The sequence below is a fragment of the Molossus molossus genome, unplaced genomic scaffold, assembly GCF_014108415.1.
Source record: "Molossus molossus isolate mMolMol1 unplaced genomic scaffold, mMolMol1.p scaffold_m16_p_2, whole genome shotgun sequence".
Taxonomy (NCBI): domain Eukaryota; kingdom Metazoa; phylum Chordata; class Mammalia; order Chiroptera; family Molossidae; genus Molossus; species Molossus molossus.
In genome coordinates, this window is record NW_023425355.1 from 31,896,316 (window position 1) to 31,924,238 (window position 27,923).

General features: G+C 36.8%; 1 protein-coding gene across 1 annotated transcript in view; it reads left to right on the forward strand.

Moving 5' to 3' along the window:
• Nucleotides 1–27,923, forward strand: part of IL1RAPL2 (interleukin 1 receptor accessory protein like 2) — a 1,440,342-nt gene that overhangs the window by 741,558 nt on the left and 670,861 nt on the right. The window contains exon 4 of the mRNA XM_036270972.1: nt 17,957–18,110. Coding sequence (XP_036126865.1) covers nt 17,957–18,110 — 154 coding nt within the window. The remainder of the gene's footprint in view (nt 1–17,956; nt 18,111–27,923) is intronic.

The window sequence follows — 27,923 nt, forward strand, 5'->3', positions numbered from 1 at the left end:
TATATATATATATATATATATATATATATATATATATATATATATATCTTTTTTATCCACTCATCTATTGATGGACACTAGGGCTCTTTCCAGATATTAGCTATTGTAAATAGTGCTGCTATAAACACAGGGGTACATATATTCTTTCTGATTAGTGTTTCAGGCTTCTTGGGATGTATTCCTAGAAGTGAGATCACTGGGTCAAATGGCATTCAATTTTTAATTTTTTGAGGAAACACCATAGGAGCTGCACCAGTCTGTATTTCCACCAGGAGTGTACTAGAGCTCCCTATTCTCCACACCCTGGCCAGAACTTGTTTGATGATTTGTTGATGGCAGCCATTCTGGCAGGTATAAGGTGATATCTCATAGTCATTTTAATTTGCAACTCTCTGATGATTAGTGATGTTGAGCATCTCTTCATGTGTCTCTAGCTATTTGTATGATCTGTTTGGAGAGGTGTCTATTTAGCTCCTTTGCCTAGTTTTTAATTGGGTGCTTTGTCTTCCTTTTGTTGAGTTATATGAGCACTCTATATATTTTGAAAACTAATCCCTTATTTAATGTATCCTTGGTGATTATGCTCTCCCATATAGTGGGTTCACTTTCCATTTTGATGGTTGTTTCTTTTGCTGTGCAGAAGCTTTTTAGTTTGATGTAGATCATTTGTTCATCTTTTCCTTTGTTTCTGTTACCTTAGGTGATGTATCAGTGAAAATTCTGCTGCGTATAATGTCTGAGATTTTGTTGCCTACATTTTCTTTTAGAATTTTTATAGATTCACAAGTTACATTTAAGTCTTTTATCCATTTTGAGTTTATTCTCATGTATGGTGTACGTTGGTGTTCTAGCTTCATTTTTTTGCAAGTATCTGTCAAATTTGTCCAACACCATTTATTAAAGAGGCTGTTTTTACTCCACTGTATGCTCTTTTCATCTTTGTCAAATATTAATTCAACACGATGTTTTGGGTCAATTTCTGGGTTCTCTGTTCTATTCCATTGATCTATATGCCTGTCTTGTGCCAGTACCAGGTTGTTTTGATTACAGTAGCTTTGTGGTATAACCTCATATTTGGTATGTGATCCCCCCTACTTTGTCCTTCTTTTTCAGGATTGTTGTGGCTATTCGGGGTTTTTTGGTTTCATATGAACTTTTGAAGTATTTGTTCAAGTCCTGTGAAATATGTCACTGGCATTTTGATGGAGATTGCATTGAATCTATAGATTGATTTGGGTAGTATGGACATTTTAATGATGTTAAATCTTCCAATACATGAGCAAAGTATGTGCTTCTACTATTTTATATCTCCCTCTATTTCTTTTTTCAATATCCTGTAGTTTTCTGCAAATAGGTCCTTTACTTCTTTGGTTAAGTTTATTCCTAGGTATCTTTATGTTTTGGCTGCAGTGGTAAATGGGATTCCATTTTCAGTTTCTCTTTCTGAGAGTTTGTTATTGGTGTATAAAAATGCTGCTGATTTTTTATGTTAACTTTGTATCCTGCTACCTTGCCAAATTCATTGATTAAATCTAGCAGATTTTTTATGGAGTCTTTAGGGTTTTCCATGTATAATATCATATTATCTGTAAATAATGGCAGTTTCACTTCCTCCTTTCCAATTTGGATCCCTTTTATTTTTTCTTCATGTCTGATTGCTGTGGCTAAGACTTCCAGAACTATGTTAAATAGGAGTGGCGAAAGTGGGCATTTCTGTCTTGTTCCTGTTCTGAAGGGAAATGCTTTTAGTTGACTATGACGTTGGCTGTAGGTCTTTCATATACAGACTTCATTATGTCGAGTTGTGATCCCTCTATTCCCACATTGCTAAGCATTTTTATCAGAAATGGGTGCTGGATTTTGTCGAATGCTTTTTCCACATCTATTTATGTAATCAATGGTTTTATCTTTCCTTTTGTTTATGTGGTGTATCACATTCATTGATTTGTGAATATTGAACCAAACTTGCATCCCTGGGATGAATCCCACTTGGTCATGGTGCATACTTTTTTTTAATGTATTGCTAGATCCTATTTGCTATTATTTTGTTCCGGATTTTGGCATCTATGTTCACCAGCGATATTGGCCTGTAGGTTTCTCTCTATGTAGTGTCTTTTTCTGGTTTTGAAATTAAAATTGTGCTGGCCTCATAAAAGAAGTTTGGAAGTCTTCCTTATTCTTAAATTTTTTGGAATAGTTTGAGGTGAATAGCTGTTAGTTCTTCTTTGAATGTGCAGTAAAACTCCCCCATGAAGACATCCAGGTCTGGTCTTTTGTTTGCTGGGAGAGTCTTGATTAAATCTTCAATTTTCTTAGTTGTTATTGGTCTGTTCAAGATTTCAATCTATTTCTGGTTCAGTTTTTTGGGGGACTAGGTGTTTCTAGAAATGTGTCCATTTTGCTTAGATTGTCCAATCTGTTGCCATAGAAATGTTCATGGTATTTGTTAATGATCCTTTGTATTTCTGTGGTATTAGTTGTTATTTGTTCTCTTTTATTTCTGATTTTGTATATTTGGGTTCTCTCTCTTTGTATCTTTGTGAGTGTAGCTAAGGGTCCTTCAATCTTGTTTATCTTTTTGGAAAACCAGCTTTTTGTTTCTTTGATCCTTGGAATTTTTTTGGTCTCTATGTCATTTATTTCTGCTCTGATCTTTACTATTTACTTCTTTCTACTTGCTCTGGGGTTTTATTTTTATTTGCTTTCTAGTTATTTAAGTTTTGAGGTTATATAGCCAATTAGAAATGTTTTTTGTTTCTTGAGGAAGGCTTGTAGTGCTATGAACTTCCCTCTCAGAACTGTTTTCACTGTGTCCCATAGATTTTGTGTTGTTGTGTGTTCATTTTCATTGGTTTCCAAAAAGTTTTTAATTTCTTCCTTGATTTCTTTGGTTACCCATTCATTGCTTAATAACATATTGTTTAGCCTCCTTGTGTTCAAATGTGTTTGCGAGGTCTTGTGGCAATTGATTTTTAGTTTCATGCCATTGCGATCTGAGAAGATGCTTGATATGATTTCAGTCTTCTTGAACTTGTAGAGACTTAGTTTGTGTGTTAACATATGGTCTATGTTTGAGAATGTCCCATGTGCATTTGAGAAGAATGTGAATTCTGCAGTTTTGGGATATAATTCTCTGTTAATATCTATTAAATCCACTTGATCTAGTGCTTCATTTAGAGTCTCTGTTTTCTTTTTAATTTTTTTCTACAGAATCTATCCAGTGATGTCAGCGGGGTGTTGAATTTCCCAGGTATGATTGTATTGCTGTCCATGTCTCCTTTGAAGTCCTCCTGAAGATTTTTAATATATTTTGGTGCTCCTATATTGGCTGCATATATGTTTATCAAGGTTATATCTTTCTGTTGGATAGATCCTTTCAATATTATATAGTGCCTTCTTTGTCTCTAGTTATGGCCTTCATTTTCAAATCTATTTTATCTGATATGAGTATTGCTACCTCAGCTTTTCTTCCTTTCCATATACTTGGAAGATTATTTTCCATCCCTTCACTTTCAACCTATGTGAGTCTTTTGTTCTGAGGTGGGTCTCTTGTACACAACATATATATGAGGCATGCTTTCTTTTCCAATCTGCTACTCTGTGTCTTTTGATTGGAGCGTTCAATCATTTACCTTTAAGGTGATTATTGATATGTACTTATTGATTTACATTTTGGTTTATTGGGGTTATATTTTTCTTTTTATTTCTACTAATTACAACAGTCCTTTTAACATTTCTTGCCATGCTAGTTTGGTTCTAATATATTCTCTTAGCCTCTTTTTGTCTGGGAATACATTTCTTGCAGTGATGGTTTGGTGCTAATGTATTCCTTTAGCCTTTTTTTTATTTTTTTTGTCTGGGAAGATCTTTATTTGACCTTCTATTTTAAATAATAGCCTTGCTGGATAAAGTCGTCTTGGATTCATGACCTTGATTACTTCATACCATTCCCTTCTATCCTGTAGTTTTTCTGTTGAAAAGTCAAATGATAGTCTTATGCGGGTTTCTTTGTAGGTAACCTGTTGCTTATCTCTTGCTAACTTTAGGATTCTCTCTTTGTCTTTAATTTTTGGCATTTTAATTACTATATGCCTTGGTGTGGGTCTCCCTGTGCTTCTTGAAATTGCATGCCTTCTTTCCTCATCGAATTAGTGACATTTTCTGTCAGTATTTCTTCAAATATATTCTCTAACCCTTGTTCATTTTCTTCTTCTTCTGGAACTCCTCTGATTCAAATATGGTTATGTTTCCGGTTGTCCCACAGTTCTCTTAAGCTGTCTTCCTATTTTTTAATTGTTTTTTCCTTTTGGTTTTCTGATTAGTTGATTTTTTCTACCCTGTCTTCTAATTCACTGATCCAGTCCTCAGCTTCCTCTACTCTGCTGTTTAGCCCTTCTAATGTATTCTTTATTTCTGCTATGTCATTCTTCATTTCCATGTGGCTGCTTTTCAAAGTTTCTGTATCATTACTCATGGTGTTGATGTTCTTACTCATGCTGTTGAGCTTTCTGAAGGTCATGGCTCTGAACTCTACCTCTGGTATCTTCCTTAACTGCATTTTATTTATCTCATCTTCAGTAGAGTTCTCTTGTTCTTTTATTTGGAATTTGTTTCTTTGTTTCACCATTTTGGCTATCTCAGTGGGTTTTGGAGCCTGCCAAATTTTCCCTGTGGGTGTTGTTGTTCTGCTGTTTATGGCTCCCTCTACTGGGTTTGCATGACCCATGTTAAACACCCCTGTCATTAAACACCCCTGTCAAGTCTTACTTTCCTGGGTAGATTTGCAAGCCCAGGAAAGGTTCAGTTATCCTCCAGCTTTTTACCTGGAGGTTATTATTCTCAGTTACCTGATGAGCCTTGGGTTGCATTCCTCAGCTGATAGAAAAACTACTTTAGGTGTTCAGCATATGAGGATTTACAGAGGATGCTGGAGATACTGATTTTAATAAGCCTCAATTCGAATTTTTTAGCCCACCTTTTTGGGGATAAATCTCCAAGGGAGGTGTTGCTGCTTCTTCCCAAAGCTTTGAGTAGGGGCTCCCCTGCAAGATAGCCACAATCCTGTTTGGCCATGACTTTGCGAAAACTCTGAGAGTCCTCCAAAGCCCGGGTGTTCCCTCAAAGTTTCTGTCCAATCCACCCTCCCTCTGCTGGAGCCCAAGTTGAGTGGCTGTAGTTAATTTAGTGTTCTGTCCCAGTCCTCTGTGTTGTGGAGCCAGCTTGGGATTTTAACTTTGGTGGAACTGCTCATAGCTAAAACAGCAGCTGTCCATGGGCTCCCAGCCTGCTCTCTCACACCTCCACAGACATACCAGGCTTGATTCAGTGTCATTATTCCTGTCCCTGGTTATATGGGTCCTCTCCAGCCATTTTTCTGTTGCTTTTTCCCAATGATTTGTCTTTATTTTAGTTGTAATTCCAGTTTGGTCCTGGGAGATGATCTGTGTAGCTTACATTCACTACGCCACCAGTTTGGAATCTCACATTATTTTAAGCATTTTAATTGTTCATTAAAACCATTGAGTGAACAGCCACTTTTTATTGTTTATAATGCCTGCCCCTGTGCCAAGCATGTTCATTTTCTATCTAATTACATTCTTAAAACTTAAGAAAGATATGTTATACATTCGCAAAGCTGGGATTTGAACCCTGACAATGTGCAAATATCTTGGATTGGAATTTAATGTTTTTGTGTCTGGTATGAGCCTACTCAGTGATACTCTCAAAAAAGTAAAAATATTTATAATTTTTTTTCTACTTGATGCTTTTTCACATCTGGGTGCTTTCCGCTGTTCAGTATGTCCTGCCTGCCTGACTTTTATATATTATTCAAAACTCAGGTTAGATGAAGCTAACCTATACACTAGACTTCTCTGTCCATGTCCAGTCTGCTGTAACCTTGGATGCTCCAACATTAGAATTACTTGAAATATTTCTTCTGTTCCTTTATTTGTTTCTTCTTCTGGTATTCCTATTGCACTTATGTAACCTCTTTTGTACTTCTCCCATAGTTTTAGATATGCTGTTGTTTTTTGGTTTTGTTTGTTTTCCCCATTCTTTTTTCTCTTTGCTTTTCAGATTGGTTGTTTCTATTGTCTTCTTTCAAATTCACTGATTCTTTCCTCAGCCATACCCAGTCTATTAATGTGTCTTTCAAAAACATTCTTTTGTTTTGTTACAGTGTTTTGATTTCTAAAATCTCTTTTTTGATTCTTTCAAAGAGTGTCCAACTCTCTTGTGTTCTTACATGTTGTCCATTATTTCCGTGCCATTATCATATTAATCATACTAATTTTAAATGCCTGTACTGGTAATTTTGAAATTTCTGTCATATCTGAGACTGGTTATGATGCTTTCTCTCTTCAAATGTTTTTATTTTTTTATTTTTTTGGTCTTTTTGTATATCTTATAAAAATTTTTTAAGAGCCATACATGGTGTACTAGATAAATGGAACTAAGGCAAATAGTCCTTATTTTGTGTGAGGTCATTATATTTATACTCTTAATCACTGTGGGGTACTAAAACAAAAATTAGAACTGTGAAGATAGAAAGTTGGAGAAATAGATCTGGGGAGGGGAAGGGTTTTCTAGAGTGGGTTATCCGCAGCATTTTGAGTAGAGATTAAAATGAGAAAGGCAAAGTTGATATTTAATTTACAGTTGTGTTTCTATCTCTTCCATCTGTAAGTTGGGGAAAGTTCAAGATCCCTACAGATGCTTAGGCAGATGCCTAGATGCTCTTGGAGTAGTTCAGTCTTCAAGGGAAGAGAGAAAATTTTCATCTGAGGGGTGTTAGATATTTGAACAAATGTGCTTTGAATACCAGAAATTATATCACTAGCTTGAGCTTGCACAGCTGCTTTGTGTCTGAAGTGCAGTATCAGAACAAATATTTAAATGAATCTTTCTGGTGTTCTTACCATGATAAATGAGTCATGTGACCTGAATAGCACTGAAATATCCATGAACAACAAAACAAACTGATGAAAAAACACTTTTGGATATGATGATGACTTCTCAGAAGTGGACTGTGAATACAGTGGTGAATATTTCAGGGTGGAAACTCCAAGATTAAAATATAGCAGGCAATAGGTTACTTCAGGGGGCTTGGTTAACAAATGTTTCTGTTTAACATCTTGGGTTCCCAGCCCAGCAATTACTGACAAGTGATATCTGCCACTCAGGAATAATGGGAGGGTAGGAGGGAAGGAACCTGGGCTTTAATGGCTGACATTATTTTTACCGATCATGGATGTCCTATAACAAACTACTTCTGAGGGGACAACTAGGTGGTGAAGTGGAAGTATTTGTTGAACTTAGTCATCTAAAGCAACACTGCACTCTGCAAAACTTTTAAGTTTATCACATTTATTTTAATGGTCTTGGGACATTAAATAATAGAGGAATTACACACTGAAGACAATGTTAGGGACATGCTCTCAAGCTTTGGTGGATTGTCCTTGCCTCAGATAAATAAACATCTTGGCACTTGACCAATATATTTCAAACTTTTTTTTGCCTAATAGGCTGTCAGAATTAAAATATACAGGTCCAAGGACAATGAGGCATTGCGATGTTATATGTCTACAAGAAGTAATGGGACAATTGGGGCCAGAAAAGAAGCAGTGACAGTATTAAGTCTAGCAACCAGTCTCTAAGGAAGAGATGTTGCAAGTAATGGTATAATGATCTTGGAAGATTTCTGAGTTTCGATATAGGCACCCAGTTGTGGGTAGGATATCTAATGAGGTAACTTTGTGAAAGACAAGTTGGTGGGAACAGGATGGTCATCTATAAAGCTCGTTTGTCCTCTACCCACCTGCTTTGATTAGTGTTAGAGTGGCCTCTTAGGAGCTATACATTTTCAGTGGGTTAAAGTATTATGTTGCTGGGGGATGGTTATCCAATTAGTGAATATTTGTTTTTATTTAATTAGTTCATTAGTACTAATTTTCATAAGCAGAGCTGGAGGTTGAGACGAGGCATAATTTAGGATTGTGAAAGTTTAGGAATGGAAAACATTCTATGTGACAGATGACCACAAGTGTGATGAATAAACTCTGCAAGCCTCTAAATTCTGGCTGCTCGCATGATAGTGTATAATTATCCCCATATGCAGAGTAAAAACTGAGAGTTAAAAAGTTAAGAAAATGTGGCCAAGATCACAGAACTTGCATGAACTACAGATTATGAACTAGAGTTGTCTTGTTCTAAAGCCAATTTGCCTTTTCAATTATACAACATTGTCGAAGAAGGGTGGAGTTAAACTGAAGATTACATTTTTCTGTGCCACATTTAAACAAACAAACAAACAAACAAACAAGCAAACCTCTACTGGGTACAAACAATCATTTATAAGGCTAGATGGCAACTTGAAAAGTATTTAGGACTATCTAGATCTATCCCAAACAACATGTAAAGATTATAGGCTATTCTTCATCAGGAGTTATTTTCTCATTTCTATCCATGCTTTAGATTTACTTCCTGGGGGGATAAAGCAGTGTTCAGAGAAAATGAAAATGGTTAGAGCTTAATTGCATATGAGCTTTCCCTACAAAATGACATTAGAAAGCAATGCCATTTGTCTTTGATTAAAATGAGTGTGTGGGCTTATTTGCCTGCCCTCACCACCATGATGTGAAAGTGAAGCTGCGTAGTTTTCATTTTCCTCTCCTCTCAAAATTCCCAGAGGAACCATATTTTTGTTTAATGACCTTCAAATTTATTCTTTAGAAATCTGAGGCTATCAGAGTTGGAAGCAATGTGAAAATAATTGTGGATTATTATTGTATGATGATAGTGGCAGCTGGGCTTTTTTCTTTCTGTTCTTTCTTCTTTGTTTTCCCAGAAACCTTATATCCCAAGGTTTATATGAAAAGCAAATCTCATATAGGTGATAAACATGGTGTGTAATATAATTTCAGACAGACCCTAATCTGTTCTTTGGAAAGACCCTAGGGCGTGAAGCAGTCTTATATCTAGATGCCCTAGATAGTATTACTTTTTATCTACTCTCTGAAATGTATGTGGGTAGTTGTACTGGACATAAAGTAAGTATATCTCTTAAATGTTATACCTGTGAAAGTTCACAGATTTTGTATTTTGTTGTCAAAACTCCTGCTATCATAAAAGAAAAAAAAAGTTTTTTTCTACTAAATGGGTACATGCTCTCCCATATCATCTATGCACATGCACAAAGACACACACATACACATAGACACAAATGCACATGAGGATTGAGCATCAGTACTGATTCTATCTTTACGTGAATTTTTAAGATGTGTGTGAGGAGGGCAGTAGTGAGTGGGTAAGGAGAGGTACAAAGTATGGGTTTTTTATTTTTTTATGTTTTAATTACAGTTGACATACAATAGTATATTAGTTTCAGGTGTACAACATAGTAGTTAGACATTTATGCAACTTACAAAATGATCACCTCAATAAGTCTAGTACCCATCTTACACCATGCATAGTTATTATATTATTGACTATATTCCCTATGCTGTCCCCATGACTATTTTATAACAACCAATTTGTACTTCTTAATCTCTTTCCCTTTTTCGCCATCCCCCAACCTGTCCTCCCATCTGGCAACCATTAAAATGTTCTCTGTACCTATGAGTTTGTTTCTGTTTTTCAGAGTCCATATAGAAGTGAAATCATATGGTATTTGTCTTTCTCTGTCTAACTTATTTCACTTAGCATAATACTCTGTAAGTCCATCCATGTTGATGCAGATAGCAAGATTTCATTGTAGTTTACAGCTGAGTAATATTCCATTGTATATATGTACCACACTTTGTTATCCATTCATCTATCAATGCCTCTTAGGTGGTCACTGAAAGAAATAAAACATCATTTTATTCGAGATAAAAATTATAATCAGTTTTATAAATCTTGTGAGGGTGAGGTAACTTCTTTCCCTTATTCTTTTTTTAGAACCGTGTAGGGGTTTAAAGCTCTCTACTATCACACAGTATAGGTTTGAGTTCTAGTTCAGTTATTTGTTGTTAGGTGAATTCTTTTAATGTAACACATATACTGAAATATTATAACTGCTTTTCCTGTTTAAACTTCCATCACAAATAGCTCGATTTGGAATAGCCTGGCATATAGTGCCTACATTACACATTGTGACTATTATTGTCTGTATAATTATGATATGAATATTTCAATTTTTTTAAATTTTTTAATTTATTTTTTATAAGTTAATTTTTGTTATAGATGTTTCTCCTTTTTCCCCCACTGATTCCCCCCTCCTCCTCCCTCCCTGCCCTTTCCCCAGATTATTATCCATGTCAACTGTTCATGCATACATGCATATAAGTTCTGTGGTTTATCTCTCCCCCACCACCCTCCTCTTTAGGGGATTGTCAGTCTGTACCCCGCTTCCGCATCTCTGGGACTACCCCATTCCTCAGACTGTTATGTTCATAATATTCCACAAATAAGTGAGATCACATAAAACTTGTATTTCTCTGTTTGGCTTGTTTCACTTAGGATGATACTTTCAAGGACTCCATGTAGTCTCAAAGGATAAGAGATCTTTCTTTCTTACAGCTGCGTAGTACTCCATTGTGTATATGTACCACAGCTTTTTTATCCACTAGTCTACTGATGGACACATGGGCTGTTTCCAGATCTTAGCGATTGTAAATAGTGCTGCTACAAACATGGGGGTACATATATTTTTTCTGATTGGTGTTTTAGGCTTCTTAGCATATATTCCTAGAAGTGGGATCACTGGGTCAAATGGAAGTTCAATTTTTAATTTTTTTTTTTATCCTCACCCGAAGACATTTTTCCATTTTTTGTACAGATAGAGTGGGAGGGAGAGAGAGAAAGAGAGAGAGAGGGAAACATCGATGTGAAAGGGACACATCGAGTGGCTGCCACCCGCACAACCGACCAGGGCCGGGGACAAACTGCAACCGAGGTACATGCCCTTAGCGGGAACCGAACCTGGGTCTCTGCGGACCGCAGGCGGACGCTCTAACCACTGAGCCAAACTGGCCAGGGCCAATTTTTAATTTTTTGAGGTAACACCATATTGTTTTCCATAGTGGCTGCACCAGTCTGCATTCCCACCAGCAGTGCACTAGAGTCCCCTTTTCTCCACATCCTCGCAAACACTTGTTGTTTGATGATTTGTTGATGGCGGCCATTCTGACAGGTGTGAGGTAATACCTCATTGTTGTTTTAATTTGCATCTCTCTGATGATTAGTGATGTTGAGCATTTCTTCATATGTCTCTTGGCTCTTTGTATGTCCTGTTTGGAGAGGTATCTATTCAGTTCCTCTGTCCATTTTTTAATTGGATTCTTTGTCTTCCTTTTGTGGAGTTGTATGAGCACTCTATATGTATTGGAAATTAACCCCTTATCTGATATATCATTGGCAATTATGCTCTCCCATACAGTGGGTAGCCTTTCCGTTTTGATGATTGTATCTTTCGCTGTGCAGAAGATTTTGAGTTTGATGTAGTCCCATGTGTTCATTTTCTCCTTTGTTTCTTTGCCTTAGGTGATGTGTCAGTAAAAATTCTGCTGCATATGATGTCTGAAATTTTGTTGTCTACAATCTCTTCTAGGATTTTTATGGATTCATGAGTTACATTTAAGTATTTTATCCATTTTGAGTTTATTCTCCTGTAGGGTGTAAGTTGATGGTCTAGTTTCATTTTTCTGCAAGTAGCTGTCCAATTTTCCCAGCACCATTTATTAAAGAGGCTGACCTTACTCCACTGTATGCTTTTGCCACCTTTGTCAAAAATTAATTGAACATATTGCCTTGGGTCCATTTCTGGGTTCTCTGTTCTGTTTCACTGGTCTATATACCTGTTCCTGTGCCAGTGCCAGGCTGTTATGATTATAGTGGCTTTGTAGTATAACCTGAAATCTGATATTGTGATCCCTCCAACTTTGATCTTCCTTTTCAAGATTGCTGTGGCTATTCGAGGCCTTTTTTGGTTCCATATGAACTTTTGTAGTAATTGTTCTAATTCTGTTATGTATGCCGTTGGTATTTTGATGGGGATTGCATTGAATCTATATATTACTTTGGGTAATATGGACATTTTAATAATGTTAATTCTCCCAATCCAGGAACAAGGTATGTGCTTCCACTTTTTTATATCTTTCTCTATTTCTTTTTTCAAGGACTTGTAGTTTTCTGTGAATATATCCCTTATTTCTTTGGTTAAGTTTATTCCTAGGTATCTAAATTTTTTTGCCACAATGGTAAATGGGATTATTTTTTTACTTTCTCTTTCTGTGAGTTCATCATTGGTGTATAAGAATGCCTTCGATTTCTTGACGTTAATTTTGTATCCTGCTACTTTGCCAAATTCATTTATTAAGTCTAGTAAACTTTTGATGGAATCTTTGGGGTTTTCTATGTATAGTATCATGTAATCTGCAAATAATGTCAATTTGACTTCCTCCTTTCCAATTTAGATCCCTTTTATTTTTTCTTCCTGTCTGATTGCTGTCGCTAAGACTTCCAGTACTGTGTTAAATAGGAGTGGCGAAAGTGGGCATCCTTGCCTTGTTCCTGTTCTTAAGGGAAATGCTTTTCATTTTTGCCCATTGAATATGATGTTGGCTGTAGGTCTTCCATATATGGCCTTTATTATGTCTAGATATCATCCCTCTATTCCCACACTGCTGAGCGTTTTTATCAGAAATCGATGCTGGATTTTGGCGAAGGCTTTTTCAGCATCTATTGATATTATCATGTGGTTTTTATTCTTCATTTTATTAATGTGGTGTATCACATTTATGGATTTGCGAATATTGTACGAGCCTTACATCCCTGGGATGAATCCCACTTGGTCATGGTGGATAATTTTTTTGGTGTATTGCTGGAACCGATTTGCTAGTATTTTGTTCAGGATTTTGGCATCTATGTTCATCAGGGATATTGGCCTGTAGTTTTCTTTTTTTGTTGTGTCTTTTTCTGGTTTTGGAATTAGAATTATGTTGGCTTCATAAAACGAGTTTGGAAGTCTTCCTTCTTCTTGAATTGTTTGAAATAGTTTGAGGAGAATGGGTATTAGTTCTTCTTTGAATGTTTGGTAAAACTCCCCCGTGAAGCCATCCGTCCTGGGCTTTTGTTTGCTGGGAGAGTCTTGATTACATCTTCAATTTCTTCTGTTATTATTGGTCTGTTCAAGTTTTCTATCTCTTTCTGATCCAGTTATGGGAAACTATGTGTTTCTAGAAATTTGTCTATTTCGCTTAGATTGTCGAATTCGTTGCCATATAATTGTTCATAGTAATTGTTAATGATCTTCTGTATCTCTGTGGTGTCAGTTGTTATCTCTCCTCTTTCATTTCTGATTTTGTGTATCTGGGTTCTCTCTCTTTGTTTCTTGGTGAGTCTAGCTAAGGGTCCATCAATCTTGTTTATCTTTTCGAAAAACCAGCTCTTGGTTTTATTGATCCTTTGAATTGTTTTTTGGTTTCTATGTCATTTATTTCTGCTCTGATCCTTACTATTTCCTTCCTTCTACTTGTTCTTGGGTTTTCTTTTTGTTTGCTCTCTAGTTCTTTAAGTTATGAGGTTAGATAGTCTATTAGAGATTTTTCTTCTTTTTTGAGCTAGGCCTGTAGTGCTATGAACTTCCCTCTCAGAACTGCTTTTGCTGCATCCCATAGATTTTGTGTTGTTGTGTCTTCATTTTCACTGGTTTCCATGAAGTTTTTGATTTCTTCCTTGATCTCCTCAGTGACCCAATCATTCTTTAATAACATATGATTTAGCTTCCATGTGTTCAAATGTCTTTGTATGTTCTTCTTGCAATTGATTTCTTGTTTCATGCCATTGTGATCTGAGAAGATGCTTGATATAATTTCAATCTTCTTGAACTTGTAGAGACTTAGTTTGTGCCCTAACATGTAGTTTATATTTGAGAATGTCCCACGTGCACATGAGAAGAATTTGAATTCTGTAGTTTTGGGGTGTAATTCTCTGTAGATATCTATTAAATCCATTTGGTTTAGTGCTTCATTTAGAGTCTCTGTTTCCCTGCTAATTTTTTTTTCTAGAGGATATATCCAGTGATATCAGCGGGGTGTTGAAGTCCACCTGCTAAGATTGTATTGCTATCGATTTCTCCTTTGAAGTCCTCCAGAAGTTTTTTAATATATTTTGGTGCTCTTCATGGGTGCATATATGTTTATCAAGGTTATATCTTTCTGTTGGATACATCCTTTCCATATTAGGTAATGGCCTTCTTTGTTTCTAATTATGGCCTTCATTGTGAAATATATTTTATCAGATATAAGTATTGCTACCCCAGCTTTTTTTTCTTTTCCGTTTGCTTGGAAGATTTTTTTCCATCCCTTCATTTTCAATCTATGTGAGTCTTTTGTTGTGAGTGGGTCTCTTGTAAACAACATATAGATGAGTCATGCTTTCTTATCCAATCAGGTACTCTGTGTCTTTTTATGGGAGCATTCAGTCCATTTATATTTAAGGTGATTATTGATATGTACTTATTTATTGCCATTTTCGTTTAGTGTGGTTCTATTTTTCTTCCAATTTCTCCTGGTAATTACAGCAGTCCGTTTAACATTTCTTGCAGTGCTGGTTTGGTGCTAATGTATTCCCTTAGCCTTTTTTTGTCTGGGAAGCTCTTTATTTGATCTTCTATTTTGAATGATAGCCTTGCTGGGTAGAGTAGTCTTGGATTCAGATACTTGTTTTTCATGACCTTGATTACTTCATGCCATTCACTTAAAGCCTGTAGTGTTTCTTGTGAGAAGTCAGCTTAGAGCCTTATGGGGTTTCCTTTGTAGATAACCTGTTGCTTCTCTCTTGCTGCTTTTAGGATTCTCTCTTTGTCTTTAATTTTTGGCAGTTTGATTACTGTGTATCTTGGTGTGGGCCTGTTTGGGTTCTTCTTACTTGGGACTCTCTGTGCTTCTTGAACTTGAATGCCCTCTTCCTTCACCAAATTAGGGAAGTTTTCTGTCACTATTTCTTTGAATATATTCTCTAACCCTTGCTTATTCTCTTCTTCTTCAGGGACTCCTATGATGTGAATATTATTCCGTTTCCAGTTGTCCCACAGTTCTCTTAAGCTGTCTTTCTGTTTTTTTAATCATTTTTTCCTTTTGGTTTTCTGATTGGTTGATTTTTTCTAACCTGTCTTCTAATTCACTGATCCGTTCCTCAGCTTCCCATACTCTGCTTTTTAAACCTATCAATGTGTTTTTCATTTTTGATATGTTATTCTTCATTTCTTCCTGTTGGTTTTTAATTTCCAACTGGTTGATTTTCAACATTTCTATGTCTTTACTCATGGTGCTCATATCCTTACACATACCTTTGAGCCTCCTCAACATCATGGCTCTATATTCTAGTTCTGTTAACTTGCTTAACTGCACCTCATTTATCTCATCTTCCGTAGAGGTCTCTTGTTTTTTCATTTGGCTTTTGTTTCTGTTTTTCACCATTTTGGCTATCACAGTGGGCTTTGGAGTCTTTTAAATTTTCCCTGTTGGTGTTGGTGTTCTGCTGTTTGTGGCACCCTCTCCTGGGTTTGGATGTGCCAGGGAGGACCCACTTTAAACACCACAGTCTAGTCTTAGCTTTTCTGGTTCGTGTTGCTAGCCCAGGAAATGGTAGTTATCCTCTAGCTTTTTTTGCCTGGAGGCTATTAGTAGAGGTCACCTACAGACCCTTGGTTTCTGAGTTGCCTGAAAAACTTCCTCATGTGCTCAAGATAAGAGGATTTCCTGAGTGTGGGGCAGCTGTTGGTTGTTAATGGGCCTCAATTAGCATTTCAATGGCCACCAGGTGGGGTCAAATCTCTGAGGGAGGGGCCGGGCCACTCCCCAGTGCCCTGGTTAGGAGTAAAATAACCACAGTCCTGCATGGCTGCATTCAACGAAAGCTCTTAGCACCCTCCAAAACCCAAGTGTCCCTACACAGTTCTAGTCAAGTCTGCCTTCCCTCTGCCGGAGCCCAAGGTGAGTGGCTGCTGCCAATTTAGCCTCTGTGTGGACTCTGCATCGTGGAGCCGCCTGGGTCTTTTAACCCGAGGGCACTGCTTCCAGTCATGGGAGGCCCGGCTGTGGCTCCAGCCAAGTGCGTTGCACTCATCAGGAACCCCAGGACTGAGCCATGGTAGCGGGACACTGCAGAGGTGGCAGTAGCTTCCAGCACACTCCCCTGGTCCCTGTGAGTCCGTGCGGCACCAACCGAGGGCTTAACACACAGAGTTCGTGGGACTCAGCTTTGGTAGCAGTGTCCCACTGAGTCCCCTGGTCCCTGCGAGTCTGTGCCGCACCAGCCGAGGGATTAGCATGCAGAGTTCACAGGACTCAGCCCTGGTAGCAGTGTCCCACTGAGTCCCCTGGTCCCCACGTGTCTGTGTGGCACCAGCCGAGGGCTTAGCAGGCAATAGATTTCCCAGGACCCATGCAAGGTCACAAGGGAGGCGGTAGCAGCAACTTCCCACCACGCCCCCTGGTCCCAGTGAGTTCGTGCGGCACCAGGGGATGGTTTAGCAGGCAACAGAGTTCTCAGGACTCAGGCGGGGTCACAAGGGAGGCGGTAGCAGTATCTTCCAGCCGAGTCCCCTGGTCCCTGCCCAGGCTGCTGGGAACCGTGGGCTCCCAGCCCCCTCTTGCGTCCTCGCAAGCCTACCAGGATTGAGTTGGTGTTTCTGGTTATGTGTTCCTCCGAGGTGTCTTTCGGTTGCCCCTTCCTGATGATTTGCTTTTATTTTCGTTGTAAATCCAGTTTGGTCCTGGGAGATGGTCTGTATAGCTCCATTCACTTCACCGCCATTTCAGTTCTCAAAGTATGTTTTTTTATACCAATGGTTTGGAAAGTGGAAAGTGCTCTCAACTATTATCTACATAATCTGCTTCACAATCAATTTTTTATTACCTTAACTGAGAGATTCAGAATTTATATGATAAAATACTTTGCCTTGAATATTCAGTATTCTCTCACAAATATCCCCTACACCTCCATTGATGTTTGCACAGCTTCTGGTTCCCATTTTGGTTTAACATTTAAGATGAGTGGCAAACAAACTGGAATAATATCTAACACATAGACTGAGAAATCTCCAAAAGACAAAGCCACTTGACTGAATATTCTTATATACTTGGCTATTGCTATATCTTGTCACTCTTTGGACAAGAGTTAAACATTCTTTTCAAGGGAATTTCAATCCCATTAGCAAGACCCCTTCACATTACCATCCGGAGAGAGTGGAAGAATTGACTTCAAAACCCCATATCTTATTCTCTGGTCATAAATCTCTGACCCAGAAGTAGGTAGATAATATCTCCATCCTAGTACTAAAACAAAGTGTGTCTTTATTTTACCTAGCTATGTTTCTAGAGAACTCCTTAAGCCTAATTTTCTAAATGTCCCACCCCCATCCAAATGGATCTCTTGACTATGGAGAGGGATACTCTTGAATATTAGTATTAGTTGTTACTATATGAAGTAATTAATTAAACCATTGCAAACATTGTTAATATAAAAGCCTATTATAAATTCTTAATAATGCCTAAGACTCCCTTGTAGTATATTATGTTGTTAAATAAACACTAACTTCTTAGAACTCTTAGGAAATATCCCTGTCAAATAGAACGAACCAGGGCATTATGATGATATTTAGTGACTTTTGAGGTTCTGCTATATCAGTTTTGCATTTAGGTAGCTTTATATGCTTTTCTATTTGAGAAGAAGGTTTCTAGAGACTTTTTGTTCTTGGCATAAGACCTTTAAAAATGGCTCTTAGAGTGATAGTTGTGATATGTGAATTGGATGCATTGTGATGTTTTCTGGTCCTTGACTTAACTCTTTAGTTAAGCATTTTGAAAACTAAAGAGTAGAGTACAAAATGTGAAAGTACAAACTTGTCAGTACTGAAACTTAGTGATGTGAATTTTTAATTTTTACTTGCTTGAAAATATTTTCTCTGCAGGAATGCAAGCCAAAAATGTGGAGAAGCATAATAATACAGAAAGGAAATGCTCTTCTAATTCAGGAAGTTCAAGAAGAAGATGGAGGAAATTACACTTGTGAACTTAAATATGAAGGAAAACTTGTAAGACGAACAACCGAATTGAAAGTTACAGGTAGGAATTGGTTCTTCTAACTTATGGAAAGTGAGATTTTAAGTTTAATTTTGTATGGAAAGAAATTCAAGTTTTCTACAAAGAGCCAACTTGCTGTGAATTTATAATTGGCTTCAAATCAAATAGTTGAGAAGCTTGCTATTAAAAAGTTGTACTGATAAGCTATATGCAGAATATGAACAATTAATTTAGGGAACAATGACCCAATTGATGTTTATTTGTTTTCTGCCTTTATGAAAGATTCGTTTTTGTTTTTGTTTTTTTATCCTCACCTGAGGACATTTTTTGATATTTTGTTCAGATAGAGTGGGAGGGAGAAAGAGAGAGAAACATCAACATGAAAGGGATACATCGAGTGGTTGCCACCCACACGACCCAACCAGGGCTAGGGACAAACTGCAACCGAGGCACGTGCCCTTAGCGGGAACTGAACCTGGGTCTCTCCAGACCGCAGGCCGATGTTCTAACCACTGAGCCAAACCGGCCAGGGCTATGAAAGATTCTTAATCAAAATATAAGTGATTGTTACTAAACATCTCAGAAAAGATATACTGGAAGCATTCTAGAATGCTGACTTAACTCATATGTATAATTTGTTTGTGTGAAGGCTCCCTCAGAATAAGGTTCTGTTGGGCTTTTAGAGTGAACTCTTACACTACATCCCAAATATAATTTATACAAATTTATTAATAATGAGTGATGTTATTGTGGACCACTAGTGATTCTTAAATGGAGCAACTTCAAAAGAATGGCATGCATGTGTATGTTTGAAATCTGAAGTAAAGTTGAAGCATAAACTAGTAGTTCTACACATAGTAGAAGAGAGAAACTCAGGATATTTCTACCTGGTGGAGAATGTTCAAAATTAATTTTTGAAGACATAGGACAGAACCTGATACCATAAATGTTATGGTATGTGATGGACCCTAAAAAATTGTATGGCAAAAAATCTAACTGCTATTTTTCCTCAACCACTCTTGATTAGTTTCTTCTTCTTATATATGTTTTAGGGGTGTGTGTGTGTGTGTGTGTGTGTGTATGTGTGTGTAAGTACACATAAATTAGTATTGTGGATAAAATCTAAGGCATGGTAAAATTTGACATTATTCTGACAATTATAATTTTTATTGAATTAATTAACTTATTACTAATACACTTGCACATTACCTATTTAGCCATCTAATGTTGACATTAACTCGGTTAATTATATCATACTCTCACTGATGTTAGGAATACACATTTCCATCTGTATTACTTATGTTTATATCTAGCAATATTCAGCATTTGGAATAATGTTAAAATCTGTCTATTAATGACAGCGCTTGCTCAGTAAGTGCATTGCTATAAATCATATGTTTAATTAGGACTTTTATACATGAGAGTCAACTGGTATTTTTGTCTATTTTGAAATTCTGAATGCTAATACAAGAAATACAAAACATTTGTATTAGAAATTAATATGTACACTTTAGTTCACTCTCTATCCTAATGCTTTACAGTTTTACTTCTTAGTCTTAATTTGTAGAGTATCTTCTGTGAAGGTTTAAATTATTCTTTTGATTAGAACTTAGCATGTTCTTTCCCCATGAGTTTTTAAAATAACTACCATATTGGGCCAATTCCAAATAGCAAAGATCTGCCTTATTCAACCAGAAGAATTAATCACAGGCAGTGATGTACCATTAATAAGTGACTTGACAGTGCACAAATCCTTGCAGCATCATCACTTTGACCATAGGCATACAATCCTTATCAGATGCTTACAGAGCTCTTCCATTTGGGAATCATTTACTAAAGTTTGTAACATTTGGCTGAGGTTTTCTTAAATTAGATTAGAATAAAGTAAACACTAAACCTCTTTATGCTTCCATCTAATTTGTAATAGTGACACCACATTTGCTTCTTTAGTTTCTTTTTAGAATCTGGAAAAGCAGAGTTAGAGATACTTATTTTGTGTATTGTATAAGGTGTTAATTTGCTTGCCCCAAACTTTCAGTGTAGCTGGACTATGGTTTTAAAATTTTACCTGAACTCAACTTCCTAGAGGTTGTCCAACTGTAGTGTGCATCAGAATCATGTGGAAAAACCCAGGTAGGATGAAGATAAAATTCTTTAGATACATATTCCCAGATTCCTCAGATTCTAATTTAGTGCATCATCTGGGAATTTGCCTTTTTGTCCAGGTTGCTTTGTTGCATGCTTTTTAAGTATCATGCTTTGAGAAAGAGTAGCTGAGAGAATGGTGCTAAATAAGTCAAAGTCATAGGTTTGATTCCCTTGTTTGTCTGTTAGTACACACACACACACACACACACACACACACACACACACACCTGAAAACTAATTTTCATAGGCTCCAAATTGTTTCACCCAAGTTTCTAAGAGCTGTCATGAAAATAAGGAAAGATTCTTAGTCACCAAGGGAAACCTGTCAAGGGAGTGTGTGTATAAAACAAACTTAACCACTGAAATAGTAATATGTTCACTTATCATTTAAATAAAGAATTACTGAGTATGTGTTGTGTGCTAAAAAATAATTCAAAATTATCTTGCATCAATTTTAAGTTTATATATTTATTCAAGCACTAACCTATTTTTTCCTCCTGTGCTGAATTATCTCAACTATTAAGTTTAGCCTGGGTTATCTGAACCCTTATCTTTTAGTTCCACTAAGAGAATTTAAAAAAATATATAGCACAAATGAAGTCAGGGTCTCTTACCTTAAAACAAGGAGGTCTGGAATTCTGAGAAAAACTTCACACAAGTTTACCTGATGCAAAGCAAGGAGTTGGTAGGGTATAGTGAGCCCCTGCTGGTACCTATCACAGGTCTGAGTCTGCAAGATGGTCCTGGGTGGGCTTCTTTGGACTCCTGCTGCACTACCTCAAGTAAATGACACAAGGAACATGCAAATGTGTAAGATTTTTTTATGAGTTTATTTGAGCCAAACTGATGACAATTGCTGGGAAGCAAAATTTCAGTGGATTGAGAAAATGCTCCAGAAAATGGCAGTTTTGCACCATATTTTAAACACTAAAATCAAAGCAGAAGACTGAAGAAGGATACATGAAATCCATTGGTGGTAGATTAGGGAGGCAGGCAAAAGAGAAGTGGTAAAGTCTCAGAGATTGGATAAAAAGTAAAATGGATAGGCACATATTTCTTTTACATTGATGGGTATAGAATAATTAACAATTAATATTTATAACACATAAAGAAATTATTTGGGGAACAAGATATCAATGAAGGGTTCTGTGGTCTCTGCTTTGGTGGGAGATTGTGCCCTTCGGGGTTTGGCAAAAAGAAATTACTCTGACATTCCAAAGGCATGTCATCTTAGATGCAAAAAGATAATACACAGGCTCAATTAAGGTAAAGATTGGCCTTTGTCAAGAAAGATACTGGCCTGGACATGACAACCTGCCATGTCTTGCTTTTAATTAGGATGTTTTCATTTCAGACCATCATTTGCTGTTATTTTAGGTCTCTGAGTTTGTAAGACCCCCACTTGGGCCTTCCCTGAGCTTGTCAGGTTTAGTATGTGGCCCATTTTTTGCCACACATTCAAATATTCTGCTTGATATAGAAACAAAATGACTTCTTGGTATAAAAGTTGAATATTTTTTTTGTAAAGGTTTATTTTTATCTGTAATATTTTATGTTAGACTGCATTATATGCTCAGTATTAAATAGCAATTAATGGATTTTCCTCTCACTATTCAAAATATAAGGCTGGAATTATTTAAAGATTAATCCACTCATATTTGTTTTGAGTTTAGCAATATTCAGGCGCAAGATAGGAATTTTGATATGAAATTTGTAAGATTAGTTACTTACAAAATTATGTAGATTAGAGATTCTTTAATACTATATTTTGAGTCTATGAGTTTTAAAAGGTTATGTTATTGACTGTTCTTTTTAAATTTATAAATCTGAAAAATATTTCTTTTGTAAAACAAGTGTTCTCTTAAAGTGTATAGCTGATACTTGCTTTAAATAAATGAGTTACAAGAAGATCCAGATATTCAATACTGATGAATTAGAAGACAATCATTGTTTTTATGAAATTATTTTTCCATATAAAATAATTTATCATAAGGTTTCTTTAAATAGTCAGCTTTCCTGCTACATTAAAATAAGATTTAACTGAAGTGCAATTTTCCTAGAATACTTTTAATATATAAATCATAGCAGACCTGTTTAATGTTATTGTAGAAATTTATTTTTATTCCTTTGAAGGCTGTAGATTAGTAGGGAAACAGACATGTGCAATGGTATGTTCAGGTCATTTGGTAAAGGCACCAACAGCTAACAGTTTTATTTACCACAGCATATTTTAGGTAGCTACATGCTGTTTTATAGATACTTTTTCTTTTATTCTCACATTGTATTTTGTGTAGAGGGCTAGTTGAAGTGATAAAAAGAGAAGAGAAGGTTGGTCATATGATGATGAGAATGTAGAACAGGTGATAATGGAAGGAGGAGAAGAGGAGTGAAATGTGGGCAAACTAATGGAATAGAGTCTTCTGGGATTAAAGGAGACTATCTACCTTGAGAAGGTCAAAGGCTGACATAAAGTATAGAGGCTTCTAACACAAGCAGGAAGCCAGCACTAATTAACTGTATTTGGAAGATAATTCACCATTCACCTAGCAAATCATTTACAAATGCATGATTTTATGCACCTTTTAAGAAATGCAAGAAATGCATATTAGCTATTTATAAAAAATAAAAAAAAAACCACAAAAACACAACCTATCTGCCCCCTAGGCGAATATGCAAATAATACCCCTCCTGGCTATTGTTGAGAGCTTTAGAATTCTTGATTTGGGATTTTTAAAACACTAGGGATAATCTCTTAACCCACTGGTGTCTGACCACCATGGCTGAAAAAAAAAGGTTCATTCTATGGATATGTCTCAAAGATTTACTGCTGGGTTACTATTAAGCAATACTAGCAAAGTAATATGGACATGTAAAACTTGGTAAAACTGCAAAGTGGACAGTGGGATCTGTCTTTGGTGAAGATGTTTAAATGCAGACAGTGCTTTTAATTTCACTTTGCAAAGCTAAAAGTAATTGGTAGTGTGTTGTTGCAGGCGTCTTTTAGGCTGCATAGCTTCTTAGAATAATTTCCTCTGGTATGGAGAATGACAGTTATTTACACACAGAGGAAACAATTTCACATCAAGTTTGAAAACAGACTTTTTATGGACTTGGTTCTTTGTTTTTTTGTGTCTCTACTGCTAATGCTGAGACATTGGGATGAGAGTGGGTGTAGGAAAAAATAGTAGAACATAGGGATATGGTGGAAAGTTGGGAAGTAAATAGAAGTGGAGATTTTGATTAAATAGTAGTAATACAACAGAAGTGATATCTAATTCAACAACCACATAAAAACATGATAGGGGCCCCCCAGAGTGTTAATGTATATTAAAAGCTCTCTACAAAATATGGATGACAAAGCCCATCATTCCATCATATGTTTTTTGTTTTGTTTTGTTTTTTACATTCTCTTTTCAGTCTTTAATAATTTTCTAATGGAATTTAGATACCCCTGAAAAGGATACACTCAACATTTTAGAGCTTAATAATTTGCTCTCAGTGAGCAACTTTGATCAGATTGGTAGAAATGGGACACAGAATTAAATGAGTTAAGGATGTGCTAGAAGAAAACCAAGGAAAATTGTAGCACCAGGAAAAGCAAGAATGTATGAAGGAATTTTCTAAACTTTATGTTTTGTTGACATTTTGTTCTATTCATATGAAAATCCATATTGAGAAAAAATTGATTCCAAAGAGGTTAATTGAAATTATGACAATGATTTTGAGCAAGTGAAAGTGAAGCAATGTTGAATTGTCTAGTTAAATGATGTTGATTCAGTTGATAAAGACTAATCAACACATAAATCAGTGCTTATTCTGTGTAACAAGGTACTCAGGATCCAAGTTTCTAACGTGGTTGTGAATGAAGTGAGGTAAGGACAAAATTACATTGCTTCTGGAACCTGTGAAAAATGTAAATTTATTCATTAAAATAGTGTTTTCCAAACTGTGTTTTGTGGAGCTCCACTTCTAAGATATATTTTTAATTTTTTTTTATTGATTGATTGATTGATTGATTTTTGGAGAGAGAAATGGAGAGGGACAGAAAGAAAGAAACATCTATAAGAGGGAACATCGATTGGTTGCCTCCTGCATGCCCCACCCCAACTGGGTATTTGGCCCACAACCTGGATATGTGTCCTGACTGCTGGAATCAAACCAGCAACCTCTTGGTGCAGGGGTCCACACTCAACCAATGAGCCACACCAGTTGGGCTCTAAGATATTTTAATGGTCATTTTTAGGAGAGAAAGAAGAAGAGGGGAGGGGAATGGACAGAGGTTCTGTGACAATGTGTTTATCTACTAGGTCAAAGTTAAAAAGTTTTCTTTGTTGCAAGGCATCCAGGGTATCTTATTTTCTCAAATAGCCTATAAGCTCCTTAAGGACAGATATTTGTTGACCATTTCTTTTCTATCTCCCCAAGTGCAGAACATGTAGTAGGTATCCAAACATTATATATAGCTTGGATCTGTTGTGTGCTTATTTTATTGTTAAATGCTTTGTTTAGGTACAAGTAAGAAAGTTTTGTGTTTGTAGAGTACTTTATAAATTCAAAACACTTTCACTTCTGGTATCTCATTCTGTTTTTCACATAGCTTTATGGAGTCAGCAGCAAAGATACTATTATTATTTGTATTTTTCAGCAGAACAAACTATGGCTCAGAATGTTTAAACCATTTTTCCTGAGGTGGCAGCTGGTGACTAGCATGTCCAGAACTAGAACTCCAATATTCTGATCCCTAGCACAATGCTTTCCTGTCATATCTCACTGTTATTCTGTCCATAGTCTCCTGATTCTGGCTTCTGAGAGAGAAGAAGAGGAGATGAAACCCCAGGAGACTCTGAAGTTGGTGACCCCAGAGCTTAGTTCTAAGAATCTCAGAAATAACCTGCTACTTAAAAAAATTCAAGTTCTATTCCTATAAAAGGGATAGTTCCCTAATCAATCAGTACTTAAATGCTTCTAGAAACCAGGTAGGTCATGTATCTGAGTGGGTATACAAGGGAACAGGGAAGGGCAAGCTGAAGAATTTCAACAACATGACTTAGTCCTAGCTGATTGCTGTCATGTGAGACTGAGGATCCAATAATGCTAGTCCCTCTCATTTAGAAGAGATACTAGAAGTTTGGATTTTATGTGGAAATTCCTGACTTGTAGAACACTGTGTAGAGCAAATAAAACATACCTGTAGGATAAATTCACTTGCTGGGGGTGAGGAGTCTGCCTGACTACGGATTTTGTCTTAAAGGATTGAGGAAGTTTCTGATTCAGACTCTGTTCCACTGTTTCCGTCTCTGGCAGAAAGCGGGGAAAAAACGAACCCTTAAGTGGCCTGGAAAGCCGTTAATAGACAAAGAAAGAACAGTGCTCAGAAGGTATCCTAATTAATTACACCATTCAATAGACTGGTCGATCCAACAGAGAGCGAAGGGCAAAATTTATGGATGCCATATTACCAGAGGGACATTGACAAATTGATCACCTTACAGAGAAGAGAGGTTTAGATGATGAAGCAAGTTGGTCTCAAGTGTTACAGAGAAATGAAGAGCCATGGGGATAAATCACCTGCCTTGAATCTACCCTGAAGTAGTGTGATGTGAAGTACCTATGGGAAAATATCATTGGCATATGTTCCCTCTCCTCATGTTCTCTCTGAGCAGCCAGGTAACATGATCTGAATGTGGGTGTCCTGATTATCACATGAGAATGTATCTCCTTTATACATTTTGTGTGACTTAATGTGGATAGCTCTCAGCAGTCAACAGTTCTTGGCTACATTATGGGAACTTTCACATGACTGGCTATGCATTTCATAATTGACTATTCTTTTGCATAGTCGCAGGTACAGAAATCTCATGACCAGAACTTGCTTGCAGCAGCTCATTTGCCTTTCCTCCTATGCTTTCCTCTTTCTAACTGGATGACCCTGGCTTTTCCTAGTCTATCCAGCCTACCTTGAAAGACATATTTGTCCTTTCTTGGACTCTTAAATGTCCTAATATCCTGCCTTCTCTGTAGGCCATCTCAGATTCTTGCTTTCTGCTGGGGCTGATGTAATACCTCAATGAGATAAAGAATTAATGACTGATAATGGCTGAAAATGTTTCCCTTCTCAGCTAACATATTTGCAATTTAATAGATATTTCAATTCTGTAACTCATAGTCATGACTAACGGTGGGAATTTCTGGCAGTTTTACAGTGCCTATGTATGGTCATTCCCAGAGTGTCACAATTCATACCCTTCAGGGTGATTGCTTGCTCCTTCTAGAAACAAGGTCAACTCTACTCATGACCTTGGGGGACTAGGAGGGATAAAAAAAGCCTGCTTAAAATTAGTGGAGGAGGGTCTTGAGTGTTCCTTCTTTTTCTACCACTCTTATTTTTTCTTTCCTTTCTCTTCCTTATTTTCCTTCCTCTGCCACAACCTATGACACAGGGCTATCCATTAACCTTGTTGGTGACAACCACAGTCAAAGAGATTTTCAGTCTCTGGCCTAGGAAAATGTTAGTATCATGTTTCTATGCCCTATAGGGAGCTGAGCAAACACTATTAACTGTCCCATCAATAGAAAGATAGTCTTGCTTCTCTGCAAAGTCAGGGACTGTGAGAACATTCATTCTTGTGGGTTTATTTTGCAAGTAGCTGTGTAGGAGACCTGCTTGCAGGGCTAAGGGTGAACAAGTTAGAGCATGTGACAGCAGGATATGACAAACATGCTCAATTCAGGCCAGTTCTGCTCCAGTTGCTCTCTTCCAGCACCTGAGGTGATCATTCACTGCTTGGCTGACTTCTCTGGCTTTAATTAAAGATGAGGAGGGGTTTCTTGGGAAGGAATTACATTGTGACACCTAGGTTTGTAGGCCCCTGAGATTCATGGGCACAGATTCTCCTGGGTCCATTATTTTTATTTGTGAGAGTCTCAGCTACCTTCCTCTCCCACAACCTGAAAGCAGTGGTTTAAGCAAGCTGAGAATATTTTATCAAACACCCTTCTAAAGGAATTCAAACTAGGAGCTTGGTGTGTCGGGAGAGCAGCCATGAAATAAATTCAATAGAGTGGAACAGATGCTAGAGAACCACCATTTATTGAGTCAGACATTATACTTTACAATAAGTCAAAATTCACAACCTTGGAAGGTTGGTGTTATTTTCCCTATTTTATAAGGGAAGAAATAGAGACTCAGACAGGACAGGCTACTTGTCTATGATCACACAGCTACTATGTGGTGAAGTTAGGATTTGAAGCCACATTTGTTCCCAAATCTTACTCTTAAAGCAACCTGCTACAAACTACCTGTATAACTTATGCACACAACAGTGCTCAGTAAATGCCACTAGTTCCTTTCCTTGTTGCTTGCTTGCTTGCTTCATAACCTTTAACTCCTCTTTACCAAAACAGATTTTCACTTCTGTACTTCCTTCATGAATTCTTCACAGATTAACCTTATTTTACAATAACCTGTTTCTTCTAAATCGTCTTGGCAATTTTGCAAAAGTTTTCACTACACTCTCTGGTGCTAATTTACAATTAATTATCTTAGAGATGGTCTTTGTTTAGGTTTTTATATTACTATAGATTAATGTCCTCCAGGAGCCATTGTATCCCATACAAAGTTTTACCTTAACAGTTAGATGTAACATACAATTATGAAGCTTGTAGCAGAGCTCTATGTTTTCACATATATTATCTCATTTAAGCATG